The 14,447-nt window shown below is 31.9% G+C and overlaps 1 protein-coding gene across 1 annotated transcript in view; it reads right to left on the bottom strand.

The window, feature by feature from the left end:
- LOC107451749 (defective transmitter release) overlaps positions 1–12,745 on the bottom strand; it is a 20,572-nt gene extending 7,827 nt beyond the window's left edge. The window contains exons 1-7 of the mRNA XM_071185850.1: positions 12,702–12,745; positions 10,547–10,638; positions 7,977–8,198; positions 6,311–6,477; positions 3,578–3,642; positions 2,493–2,578; positions 47–693 (exon numbers count right to left, since the gene is read on the bottom strand). Coding sequence (XP_071041951.1) covers positions 47–693; positions 2,493–2,578; positions 3,578–3,642; positions 6,311–6,477; positions 7,977–8,198; positions 10,547–10,638; positions 12,702–12,745 — 1,323 coding nt within the window. The remainder of the gene's footprint in view (positions 1–46; positions 694–2,492; positions 2,579–3,577; positions 3,643–6,310; positions 6,478–7,976; positions 8,199–10,546; positions 10,639–12,701) is intronic.
- Between the last annotated feature and the right edge of the window lie 1,702 nt (positions 12,746–14,447).

Genomic DNA, 14,447 nt, shown 5'->3' with positions numbered 1-14,447 from the left:
TTAATGAATTTGAATCATTCAAGGCTTCTTGAGTTCTGTTATTAACTTCTGTAGTTGATGATTTTGTTGTTTGCTCTGTAATTGATGCTTTCGATTCTTTTATAGTTTTTATTTCCGTATTTAATGAATTTGAATCATTCAAGGCTTCTTGAGTTCTGTTATTAACTTCTGTAGTTGATGATTTTGTTGTTTGCTCTGTAATTGATGCTTTCGATTCTTTTATAGTTTTTATTTCCGTATTTAATGAATTTGAATCATTCAAGGCTTCTTGAGTTCTGTTATTAACTTCTGTAGTTGATGATTTTGTTGTTTCCTCTGTAATTAATGCTTTCGATTCTTTTATAGCTTTTATTTCTGTATTTAATGAATTTGAATCATTCAAGACTTCTTGGGCTCCTGTAATTGACGGTTCTGTTGTTTGTTCTATAATTAATGGTTTAAATTCTCTGTTGTTAGTTTCGGTTGAATCTATCAATTTCACATCTCGTCTATTTTGAATAGTTTCATTGTTAGTTTCTTTATTTTCTGTCTCGGTATCAGAATGCAAAAGCTGAATGTGGGTTGCTTTATGAAATTCAGGTGGCGTTTCTAATAAAGGTATATCCTCAGTTTCGTTCGATTCTTGTTTCGGAGAATTCTTAAACTGAGCCGAAGTAACCAAACAAGCTTTTCTATTTCTAAGAGCTAAAACAGCTGTAAATAGCAGAAAATTATCAAAATATAAAAACTTGTATGTTCATTTAGTTAGAAATAGCAACAAAAACTTGTACATTTGAAAATTTCTGTTTAAAGTATAATTTTTTTTTTGATTTCACAAAAAAATTTTGATCTATAAACAATTATTTAAAAGTCATCCTTTGACGCAGAATTTTTTTAAAAAATAATATTCATAATTTTTCTTTGTTTTGTATTAATTTAAGTCAAAATAAGTTAAAAATATTATATGTAGCATTTTAATAATATATGATTATGAAATACAGCATGAAAAATCGGTGTCTTTTTCTGCGTTAAAGATAAAATCTTCCTAACACGACTCATTTCAAATCAAAAAACAAATCTTTTTTTATTTAATGGATACTACTATAAGCCTAACTGCAGCTAAATCACAATTTTTAACCAACTAATACAGGGGGAAATGAAATTGTATGATGATGTAAATCTTTATTTTAAAAAAAAAACTGTATGCATGCTTATAATTTAACTTTTTTCTTTTTTACTCTCAGAAATAAAGCAAGCACAAAATAATTAAAAAATGAAAAGAAACACATCTAACTGTAAATTGTTATGTCAATCGTATCGATATTATTTTAATTTTAACATGCCTACCCTATTTTTTGAACCTGAAAAAAAAATAATTTTAATGAAAATAATCTACCAAATCTTCTTAATTCTTTCAAAACTCTTTTAGTTTCATATTACTTGTTTTCCGTGGTCTCAAACATATATTTTCTACGCATCGTATAATTTTATTCAGTGGTTTCCTAAAAGTAAGACTACAAATTATAGTACTCCACAAATTTGTTATAAAGAGTATTTTTTTAGCCGACAAAATATACCCTATCCATATTTGGGAACCGTGATGGCTCAGGGGATAGAGCGTGCTCCTTCCAACAAGGTAAACCGCGTTCGAATCCCGGCGATGGCTGGTCAATACGAATTCCGCACCCCGCTTGCACCGACCACAGTGCGGCGCAAAATATCCTCAGTGGTAGACGGATCATGGGTTAGAGTACCCTTGCCGTCAGGCGAACCGTGGAAGGTTTTCCTCTCCATTTAACGCAGATGTGGGTTTCCATCAAATCCTCCACGAAGGCAAATTTCTCTCAATGCTTGATCCAGGAGTTGCCTTGTCTTCTGGATCGGTTTCTAAGTTACAAGGCTACGGAGTTGAACATTAGTAGTCGTAAACCCTCGGCTGCTTAGCAACGGTTACAAATAAATACAATCGGACCCCGATTTAACGAATTCATAGAGACCGAAAATATTATTCGCTAAATCAAGCATAATTCGTGATATCGGGGGTAAAAAATATAATAAAGATAACCTTATGAAATATTTAAACCTCTCTAATAAGCAAATACACAAAATAAATAGAAATCTTACATTTTTTATTCAGGTACTTAAAATACAGCGAATGATTACGCGCTGATTAATTTGAAATTTTAAAGCATTTCCTGAGTAAGGTTTGCTTATTTCCTTGATTTCTTACTTTAAAAAGTTTCTTCATTTACATCTTGCTGCATTAGGTAAGTTTTCACTGTTTCCAAATCTTGCAAAGCATCAGAAAAGGTAACAGTTTTCACTGAAGATTCATTATCGTCCATTTGTCAGTCGCTATTCATTGTTTCCTATAAATCTAGTTCATTAACTTCATAAAATTCGTTAAATCGCGAAATTCGGTAAATAGGGGTTCGTTAAAACGGGGTTCGACTGTATCTTCGTTTAGGTATGTAAGGTGCTTGAAAGAACCTCAAAATGCGTAAACATTTTACCATCTACACTTCTCTGAATTTTTTCCTGCTCCATTTCCTTCCATCGAATTCTCTCCAATCTTTCTGCTTCGATCCCGCCTTTCGACCTGTTAAAAATGAGCAAATACTGTTTAATACTTGACAATGATCGACTTCGATAAGTGAGGGAGAGTGGGGTCAATTGTAACAGGGTACGATTGTAACAGAGCAAAAATTTCAAGTGTCGGGTTCTAGATTTGGTTCTTAGGTGGCGCACAAGGTGTATTTAATAAATCTACATGTACACCCCTGCTGGCAACCATTTTTATGTACTTTTGAAAGAGTTACATCACAAAAGATATTTTCACGCTACGTAAGTACTTTTTTTGGTATTAGAATATTATATTGTAACAAAGTAATTTTGTTTAAACAAATAAAAATTATTAACCGAATATGTAAGTGGACACCTTAATTAACATTTAAAAAAAAAAAGATTAGTTTTGTTAATTAACTAGCATTGTTTTTAACAAATGAAGCTGAAATGGCGTCTTGGGGACAATTGTAACAATAAGTAAAGGGACGATTGTAACAGCTGAAAATAAATAATCTTATGTTTACAAACCATTACTTAACTCTTTAAGAACCACCAATAGTTTCCTATATCATTTATATTATGTTGCATGTGCATTATTTTATTTGTCACCTTTCACAGCATAAATTAAAATTTTTAACCCCTTAAAGTTAAAAGTTTAACCCTTTAGGTCTCTGCTCATTATTATTTTTACTCCTAAAATATCACTACTATTTTGATCAATAAAAAAATATATCACAACTATGATAATATGTATAATTAACTATGTTTTAGTTGAATTTATGAACTGTTACAATTGACCCCGTAAGTGGGGACAATTGTAACAAGTGCACGACTGTCAAAAATTGTTAATAACTAATATAATAACATTTAAAATAAGGTATTTATTTTTTTTTCTTGTAGAGGATAGTCTACTTTACTCGTCTGTCGTACTTTCCTGATAACCACATGGATTTTTTGTTAGTTAAAAATAGTTAAGTAAAAAATGTTACAATTGACCCCACTCTCCCCTACAGAATTAGAGAGAATTGCATACCAGGCTGTAACACAAGCTCTCTCCACATCAGTGACTGGCCTGTCATCTAAATAGCACAGATTTTTCTGTTTTGTTTAAAAATAGTACAGAATTAATATTAATATTTTTTAGAAGATGGATGACGAATTAGAAATGAGAGAAATGAAAAAATATACATACTATTCCGACGATAAAATTTTTCCTATAGTTCTTCATGTGCTTCAGAAATGGATTGCCAATCATATTCAAAACTCTCTAATAACATAAAATGAGATATAGGGTAAACTAACCAGTGAAGGAACACTTAAGCTTCGCTTGCCTTAATTTTAGTTAAATGACAGTGTCAACATATTTCTTACTAATTGCAAATTATGTAAATAAATTGTAGAGAGCTTATACAATAGTCTTTTAAAGTTTTGGAGGTTCAAATAACAAGTAGTAAGAAGACCAAGTGAAGGAACAGCTCTTACCAGTGAATGAACACCCAGTAAAGGAACACTTAATTTTGGTTATTTTTTAATGCTCTTTATGAATTTATAAGCCATACAAATATTTAAAAACAAGCCTATTCTTCAAAATATTACATATAAATACTTGAAAAATGTTAATTTTTTTTTGTAATCATGAATTGAAAATTAAAGTGTCAACATATTAGCACATACTGTTCATTCACTGGGAAATCTATGCCCAGTAATGGAACATGTCTGTTCCCTCACTGGTTAGAAGTTGTTTTTCGTATTTTTAACATACTTTTGATGCGGAACATCACTAAAGATACCAGAAAATTAAAGTTTATCTTTTATTTTCATTAACTTAGAAAAAAAAACCAGTAAAGGAACACTTGTTCCTTTACTGGTTTTTCATCGTTTGGTGATCCAGTGAATAAACACCCCCTTATCTCAGTACTTTATTATGCTATGATGCTTTAAAAAAAGATAAAACGTAACTTCAATTTCTATATTTTGAATTCTCTTTTTCACAGTGAGAAAAATAAAACTATTACAAGCAATTAATTCCACTTCAAACATTGTAAATACAAACACTCACCTTATAATTTTTTCAAAGAAACAAGGTGTTGCAGAGATAATAACAAATTCAAAAAATTTTCCAGAGAAGTCTATTTGACCAGGTAATCCAAAACATTGCTAGATGACTTCCTATTGTCTGGCAGTAAGCTATTGTTACCAATCAATCTAAAGAAAAACTTTCAAATTCTTATTTTTAATCAATATATATGAAATGTTCCTTCACTGGTTGGTTGGTTTACCCTAATAAGCCTCAACTCGAATACTCATCGATAATAAGTTTTATTTATTATTAAATACCAACTTGATTGTCTTAACAAGCATAAGTCTAAGAAGCATGTAATGGTTAAAAAAGTTGATACATTTTTTTCAATTCCTGGTAGAAGTTCACATTCTCCCTATATCTTGTTCAAATTTTCAATCGTTAATAAAATACTTTTTATTCATCCACTCAAGTTTTTTTTTTTTAAAAACTTGTAGTGGATGACATTTGATGTTAATACAGTTTTTTCACATGTTAATTCATTCCTTAAATTTAATTAATTAATTTTAGTTTTATATGGGAGAAATTTTTTTAATTATTTAATAAAAAGTAACTAAAATTTTTTCTTTGTTGATCTAACAAGGGAAACTAGGGAAGTGTGACTCGCCAATTTTGAAATAAACTAGTGGGATGTATGCCTTAGGAGGAATAATTTTAGAGGGTAACATTTGTTTCGGCCCATAGAAGGATCTGTGAGAGATAAAAATAATTCAATATACAGAAAAATCGGTATTTTATTACTTCAATGCAGTCTATTAATTATTGTAATTGTCTCATTCTCCAATTAATTTTGTGGTACTTTCATGTACTATATAATGCATATTTATTGTCAAAATTGATTTCGAAAATTTTATATATGTGTAGTTTTTTAGAAAAGTCTGTTAGGTTAATTTAAAAAAAAAAAATTAATATCAAGCTTTTTAATTTTTTTTTCCAAAAAATATTCCAATTTAATTGGAGTCTGTAATTGCAAATCAATTAATTAAGTAATAATTAATTTAAAATTAATTAATTAGTTAACAATTCATTAATTTGCTAATTAATTTATTACTTAGCAAATTAATTAATTAATCGATTAATTACAAATTAATTGGAGTATGAGACAATTACAACAAATAACAGTCTGCATTGAAGTAATAAAATACTGATTTTTCTATATATTGAATTATTTTTTATCTCTCACAGGACCTTCTATGGGCCGAAACGAATGTTGCCCCCTAAAATTATTCCTCATAAGGCATACATCCCACTAGTTTATTTCAAAATTGGCGAGTCACACTTTCCTAGTTTCCCTTGTAAGTAGAAATTGACTTTAAATTTTTTTACATTGCTTGTTTTGTTCAAAATCCTATAGTTTGTCTATAGAAAGAACTCCCCTCCCTACAATATCGTAAGTCGTCTGCTGTTATGGAAACAAGAAAGAGGGTAGTTTCTCTCTACTCTGATTCCCTTTCTCTCACCAACCTAAGTTAAAACATGTTTTAAATATTAACCTAACACCACTACTTGATACAGTTATAACTCGTCACCATAGTCAACGCCACTGCTCCAAACGAATGGAGAGGGGAGTTCTTTCCATAGACAGTATAAATAATTTTTAACCAATAAGAAGCGATTCAAGGAGTCAAAATTTACACCCTTCTTCGATTTTTTTTACAAAAACTTCAATTATATGCAAGTACTTACCAACGAGTGCATTGCAGCAAAGATATCCAAAACGGACGAATCTTCGATTAAATTATGTGACAAATCAACTGCCGAAAGTGATAAACATTTCGCTAAGTGTTCAATATCAAGGCTGGTCCGAAGCTTGTTGTTATTGATCTGAAGATTTTTCAAGTGTGGTAAACAACCTGTAGTTTATAATATGAATTGTATTACCGAAAAGAGAAAGTGTTAAAGACAGATAAAATTTAAAAAAGTTCCTGAAAATTAAAATAGGGTGTTTTTGTAGTAAACTATTTTTCACCTGCCTTACAGGAAACGTGAAACAACGAGACTTAAAAATTGGGTTGGGTCTAATTGATGCGCAATCTTTAGGTCCCTATAACTTGTGCAATGCGGAAAACCGCATAATTTACAATTGGCTTGGGTCTACTACTCGATATTGATGCTTGATCCTCAGGACCCTATATTTTGTGCAATGCGGAAAACCGCATAATTTACAATTGGCTTGGGTCTAAAACTCGATATTGATGCTCAATCCTTAGTGTTTCATAAATTGTGCAATGTGGATATTCTACAATTGTCGAATAATCGTCGAATATTCACATAATTTTTATTTCTCTTCAAAATCTTTTCATTTACCCGATGAACTTTTTTTTTCAAACCTAAGAATGTTTTTTTATTCCTGACTATCCAATTCAGTAGACTGAAAGATCCTGTTATGACAAAAATTTTACGAAAAAAATAGTGAAAGTTTTGAATTTCACATCACCTTAATAAACTTTTAAAATCTTTAAGATGTTGAATATGAATGTAAGTTAATATATACTGTTCTAATTTTTTATATTACATTTTATAACAGTCGTTGAATGGCCGACCCAATTTTTGGGTTTACGACTACTAATGTTCAACTCCGTAGCCTTGTAATTTTGAACCCAATCCAGAAGACAAGGAAATCTTGGATCAAGTATTGGGAGAAATTTATCCTTCGTGGAGGACTTTTGATGGAACTAACCTACATTTGCATTACACGGAGAGGAAAACCACGAATACCTCCTACGCTTAGCCTGACGTCAAGGGGACTCTAACCCATGATCCGTCTACCACTGAGGATATTTTGCATCAGCACTGTGGTCGGTGCAAGCTGGATGCGGAATTCGTGTCGTACAGACATCGCTGGGATTCGAACCCGGTTCACCTCATTGGAAGGCGAACGCTCTATCCCTTGAGCCATCACGGCTCGTAATGTATTAATTTTATTTTATAACCGTCGTTGAACAGCCGACCCAATTTTTGGGTTTACGACTACTAATGTTCAACTCCGTAGCCCTGTAATTTTGAAACAATCCAGAAGACATGGAAACTCCTGAATCAGTACCCCCAGAGTTATCATTTGTTATGGGAACATGGAGGACTTCGTGACTCGACAGATTAAACGTCCATCAGTCACCATTTTCTACACTGTGAGTGTTTGGTCGGCGGGGATCAAACCCACGACCACTTGGACATGGGCCCAGTGCCCTAACAACCAGGCTATCCTGGCCTTTTAATAATTACTTGCAGAAAAAAGAAGAATAAAAACGTTCGAAATTTGCAGTCCTGCATTCAGATTAGGGGGAAATCGAAGTGAATTAAAACGCCAATAATTTCAGACTACAATGAACAATTATATCAATACTACACTTACTAAGATTTTTGATTTCTGAAATGTTGTTTTTATTTAAGTTGACTGTATCAAGGTGGAGCATGTGGTCCAAATTCTCGATGTCCGTCACCAGATTCTCTTGCAGGTAAAGACAACGCAACTCAACTTGCTGATCTAAGTTTTCTATTTTTCGTATCCCATTGTTCTCAAGCCACAGGCTCCTCAATCCAGTATATTCTTCCAAATTTTCAATTTTAGTCAAACCTTAAAAAAGAATTATAAATAGTACTAAATATGCACACGATCAGAAGTCATAGTTTGAGAAGAAATTCAGCTCTAAAGCACCCTCGACAACTGTATGTTAGAGTATTTAACTTGTATTTAAGGAGTTGCTCGTATATAACGAGGGACTCGTTAAATACGGCTCGTTAAATGCTTATGAGGGACTCATTGAATCTGGTTGCTCGCTATTTACTACAAAAATTAAGCATATAAAATAACTTTTGAGCATTGCTTCATTTTGCATAGTTTTATGTTAGAAAAACGAATGGGGCCAGCTTGGCTCCTCTTGTTTTTTGTTGCTCTTTAGTTCAAAAAATAACTTACTGAAAGTGTTGTGTATTTTTGAAATTTCTTAATTTGATCTACACTGCCGTAAGAAAGTTAGAAAATCTGCTGACTTGGACGATTATCTATAGAACTACTGGACGAATTTTAATGATAAAATACAATTCTGGTGTTCTTGAAGATTGAAATTGAAAATTCGAAAATTCTTATTTATTTATTTTCGGGTATTTATTTACTTTTATTTTATTCACAAATTAAATTTTTATTGCATTCACAAATTACATTTTTATTTTAATGATTACCTTTTATTTACTAATACGATTATAACTTTTTTTACGATTTAGAACTTTTTTTTTCAAAAAATTTTTCGAAATTAATTCGAAATTAGTTAAATATTTTCGAAAATTTCAGAAGGCATCATTTTCTATTTTTAGGTCATTTTTGAAGGGTTTTAGCCGTCATTTTTGCATTTATTAAGAATTTTTAGGTAATCAACATTCTAGCCTTGCTGATATCAATTTTTTATAATTTATTTGAGGACAGCGAAACTGCAATCATTGTTCTGCGGACATAAGATAAAATAAAAGGTCAGCAATGTTTGTTTCACCCCCTCTGCCCCTTTTTAAAAAAGTTCAGAGTGACCCATGCGTACAAGTCTTATCGGTTGTTTTGTTGAGAAATACGGATCTAGGGCAATTAGAAAAAAATTTAAAATAAAAATAAAAAATGAGAAAATAAATAAATAAATGCTAATTTTTCCTTTAACTCAGAAATTTCAAATTTATTTTGAAGAAAAATAATGCAATTTTAAGAATTGATTTCATAAGAATAAAAATACGGAAAAAAAATTTCACGATATTCTCTTTTAAAAATAATATTTTTTTGGAATACTATTTTAAATTATAATTTTTCACTAGAAAGAAGAAAAAAAATTCTGAAGAGTTTAATTTGCGAGAAACCTTAAATCAATACTTTAAAAATCTGGATAGGACATTTCTTTTGGGTTCCTTGGGGTACTCATCCACTTTTCCTTCGAGGTTAATATCTTCCTTACCTGTACATGATTCTTTATCGCCTTACGAGATCATCGCCAACAAAACCAATTATTTTCATTTTTTGAAATGCCGGATGCTATATAGGCAAAGTATGAAATAATCGTCCTGATGAGGTTATTATGTAAATGATGTGAATGTTACTGTGAATGACCGAAATCGGTGGTTGTTGACTTTCACCGGTGAATGTTGACAATCAAATTAGTCGCTTTGGCGAACGTCCGAAATATTTATTACATCGGGTTTGATATTAATTTATTCGTGGATATAATTACATTTATTTGATATTTTAATACTTACTGACGATAGATTAGAACAAACATCAGTGTAGGGTATACCGGGCAGTGGCACTTGACCTCAAAAAAATCATCAGTGTAGGGTATACCGGGCAAATGTATACCGGGCAGTGGCACTTGACCTTAAAAAACATTAGTGTAGGGTATACCGGGCAAATGTATACCGGGCAGTGGCACTGAACCCTAAAAAACATCAGTGTAGGATATACCGGGCAATGGCACTTAACCAGACCTAGTATGACTAGACCTTTGGTAAATGTCCGAATTATATACTAGGTCTAGTGCCACTTTTGCTATAGCTTAAATATTTAAAAATAACTTAAACAAAGCGTTTGAATCTATTTTAAACTGATAACGAAATTATTGCTTTAAAATTAAAAAAATAATAATAAAAACTGCCCCAGATAAGAGTAATTGAAGTAGTTGCTTTATACAGCGCATGTGCGGAAAAAAATTAAAAAAAAAATTATCCAGGTGCATCTAAAAGTGGATGAATATCCCAAGACACCTTTCTTTTGAACATTCGAACGCTCGACCTTTACCTACTTAATTTTTGAAATTAATGAAGTTTTTCCATTCACAAAGTTATAAGAAAGGTTTTTTTTAGTGCAAATAAATACCACTTAATGATATGTTGATATTTATTTAATATATTTTCTCTCTCTACCATATAACAATAATGGAAACTTCAATTTACCTTTGAAATGTAAATAGAGTGTATCATTTAAATGAGGTGTGGAGTATAAACTGTTGTCCTTGCAGACTTTCTGCAAAAACTTCTTTGTTATTCTAGATAAATAAAATAAACATTTCAATAAATGTCTAAGTAATATATCTATAAACAATTTTTTTCATATAATTATCATTCTCAATGTATAATTAATATAAAACTTTGTTAAAAATGAAGCAAAAGAAAGTAAGCATATTAGATATCGCAAATCAGTATTTCTGCGTAACGAAGCGAATAAAACTTTATCAAAATCTGATGGATCGTTATCAAGGAAGGCGAGATTAAAACCATAAAACCAGTTTGATTACCTGGAGGCAATTGAAATTAGGTTAAATATAGTAATTAGAAATGCTTTGCAGTTTCTGTCGGTACTCTAACCAGTTTTTAGTTCGCCTGCTTCAATAATGAGCCGTCATAATTTGGTTACGCTAGGATTTTTTTAATTAAGTGTATCGCGACCATCATTATGTTATTTCTTGAAAAGGACTCTAAAAAATATATTAAAGGTGGAGATTATGGAACACTCAATACCTTGGATTCGTTGTATAAAAAATGAAACTAAATATCATAAAATTTTTAAAAAAATATATGAATCTGTGCTTAAAAAAAAAAGCTCTGTGCAAGAAAAAAAAATCACTTTTGTTGATGATTGGATTCTTAATGATCAAACAAAGTACAATCTTGTTGGTTAGAAGGGCAGACAGTCCCTGGCCAAATTATTAGACACACTATAATATTCTATGTAGAATATTAATTATCAGGTGATACTGTACAGCTTTATTGTTTTTAGGCGGCCAAAACCCGTTTGCACTTGCTTTCGTTCGTGTATCAATTAGTTAACATTGTAATGCAATACGTTAAAAATAAATACAAATAGGAAGTATATCCCCTGAATAAAAACCTGTTGCATATACATTTAAATATAAAAGTATTGCATATAAACTCGTTCAAAACATGTAATTATTAAAAAAAAACTACAGTGTATGTAATAATTTGGTCTGAATATTTTAATATACTTATATAGTACCTAATATAATAAATATTCTATATTTATATAATATATCGTCTAACTCAGTGTTCCCCAACCCCCGGTCCGTGGATGAAATGGTACAGGTCCGCCCGTTTCATTGAAACTGAATTTATACTCCAAATTAAAAATATCTGTGTTCCATTAAAATTTTATTTATTTTAAAAAAAAGGGACCCCGCCCGAAGGTAGAGACGTAAATTTTTGTAATGTATCATTGTCTCCGATTACCCCCAGATAGAACCGTCTCATTGGTTTAACGTTCTAGTAAGTTAAAATGCTAAAATTTATTTTTTGGTGTAACTGTATTTTGTTTTGAAGACATGTTTAAATACAATTAAATTAAAATTAATATGATGTAAATTAATATTAATATGATGTAAATTAATATTAATATATGTAATTAAATTATTATATATTGAAATTAATATATGTAATTAAAAATGATCTAAAATATAAACAATCAACGCCCCCCCCACCCCTGCGGACCGGGGTAAAATTATCAAACGTTGACAGGTCCGCGGTGATAAAAAGGTTGGGGAACACTGGTCTAACTTATCCAATCAATGAATGTAATTATATATCGTCTAATTTAACCAATTGATACTCTAACGTAAACAAGTACAAACCGCGTAAAAACAATAAAGCTGTATAGTATCACCTGATAATTAAGATTTTACATAGAATCTTATAGTGCGTCTAATAATTTGACCAGAGACTGTAAATATGTTAAATTGTTAGCATTAATTAAGCTAAGGAATAAGATAAAAAAATTTGCCATCCCTCGTTTCATTTGAGGGATTAGGAAATATTTTGTTAAAAAAAAAAAGACTGTTTTTTTGTATCGCACTACACACTACACTACTTCTTTTAAAACGAAGCGCACTACACTACGAACTACGAAAAAAGGTAGCGACTATAGCAGTTCGCTACCTTCGACCACTGTGTTGTGCACGAACATAAGAATTTGGACTTTATTTGTTAAAAAAGAGATAGAAGTCTTTTAAAAAAATGAAAAAAGTCACTAAAAAAAGCGATCAATTTTCACCTAAAAATACTGTCATCTTATAATAAAGATAGCCCAGAAAAATGTTACCTTGGATACTTTTCATCTTCGTCATCCCACCTTGAGGAAGGCATATTCACTCAAAGACTCTCTTTCTAAATAATAATAAAAAATTCAACAATAATTACAACTTAAGTAGTAGCTAAAACAAGAGGAACATTTTAGAGCTATAACATTAATTGCTGCTGTTACAATTAAATCTTATTAAGGGTGATTGACAACTTCTAGCTGCAGAAGTCAACTTCACACTAATGCAATATAAACAGAGTGGAAAAACTATATTTAAAAAAATATAATTTCTAATAATATATAGTTATTGTTGTCGGCCATTAAGGCAGAGGGGATGTGATTGTTCTTGTTTTCCAGAGGCGTCATCTATGGCCAAGAATTCGACTTCTGGTACACCCATACATCATACCGGTTTATAGGGCGGAACCATTCATACATCCATTCATTCATTCGTAATTTTGACCTAGACCAGAGAAAAATCAATCTCCAATTCAGTACTCCCAAAGGTATTGATTTGTTATGGGAAATTGGAGGACTTTGCGACCTGACAGATTCAACATGCAGTCACAATTTACTACACGGGGAGTCTTCAGCCGGTGGGATTCGAACACCAGTTCTAACAAACGTGAGTCTAGCTTCCTGCCAACCTGGCTATCCCGGCCTTAATAATGTATAGTAACATTATATATAACAGAGGGCCGGGATAGCCTGGTCGGTAGGGCACTGGGCCCATGTCCAAGAGGTCGTAGGTTCGATCCTCGCCGGCCGAAGACTCCCCGTGTAGTGAATGGTGACTGATGCACGTTAAATCTGTCGAGTATCAAAGTCCTCCATCTTCCCGTAACATACCAATACCTCTGGGGGTACTGATCCAGGAGTTTCCTTGTCTTCTGGATTGGTTCAAAATTACAAGGCTACGGAATTGAACATTAGTTGTCGTAAACCCAATATTGGGTCGGCTGTTCAACGACGGTTATAAAATATATAACAGGGAGCCGCGATATCTCTGGGGATAGAGCTTTCGCCTTCCAATGAGACGAACCGGGTTCGAATTCCAGTCGATACGAATTCCGCATCCGGCTTGCACCGATCACAGTGCTGACGTGAAATATCCTCTGTGGTAGACGGATCATGGGTTAGAGTCCCCTTGCCGTCAGGCTAACCGTGGGAGGTTCTCGTGGTTTTTCTCTCCATGTAGCGTAGATGCGGATTAGCTCCATGAAAAAATCCTCCAAGAAGGCAAATTTCTCCCAATACTCGATCCAGGAGTTCCCTTGTCTTCTAGATTGGGTTCATAATTACGAGGCTACGGAGTTGAACATTAGTAGTCGTAAACCCAGGAAATTGGGTCGGCTGTTCAACGACGGTTATAAAATAAAATAAAATACATAACAGAAATAGGGAAGATTTCCAAATCAGTACCTGTGTTTAAATAATCGTCAAAATTAGGAGACAACTGGTCAGTAACGCAAAAAAACTTTAAAAAGAAAAGAAAAGAAAAAGAAAGAAACATATTACAATATACTCTGTATATCTCTAAGTTGCAGGGACTCTAAAAAAATTTCCAGACATCGAGTTTTCGAGATAACAAGTGCAGAATTAAATATGTTCTAATAAGTAAGAAATATATTCTAAAAATATTCTAAATATTACTCTAAAAAGTTGAGTCATGGAAACATAAGAATAACTAGCATTAAATTTGTATGTAATGATAGTTGACTATAAGTCTAAATGCAACAATGATACTAATTTTTATTTTTAAAACTA

The sequence above is a fragment of the Parasteatoda tepidariorum genome, chromosome 9 (genome assembly GCF_043381705.1).
Source record: "Parasteatoda tepidariorum isolate YZ-2023 chromosome 9, CAS_Ptep_4.0, whole genome shotgun sequence".
Taxonomy (NCBI): domain Eukaryota; kingdom Metazoa; phylum Arthropoda; class Arachnida; order Araneae; family Theridiidae; genus Parasteatoda; species Parasteatoda tepidariorum.
This window is presented reverse-complemented; position numbering and strand designations above follow the sequence as displayed.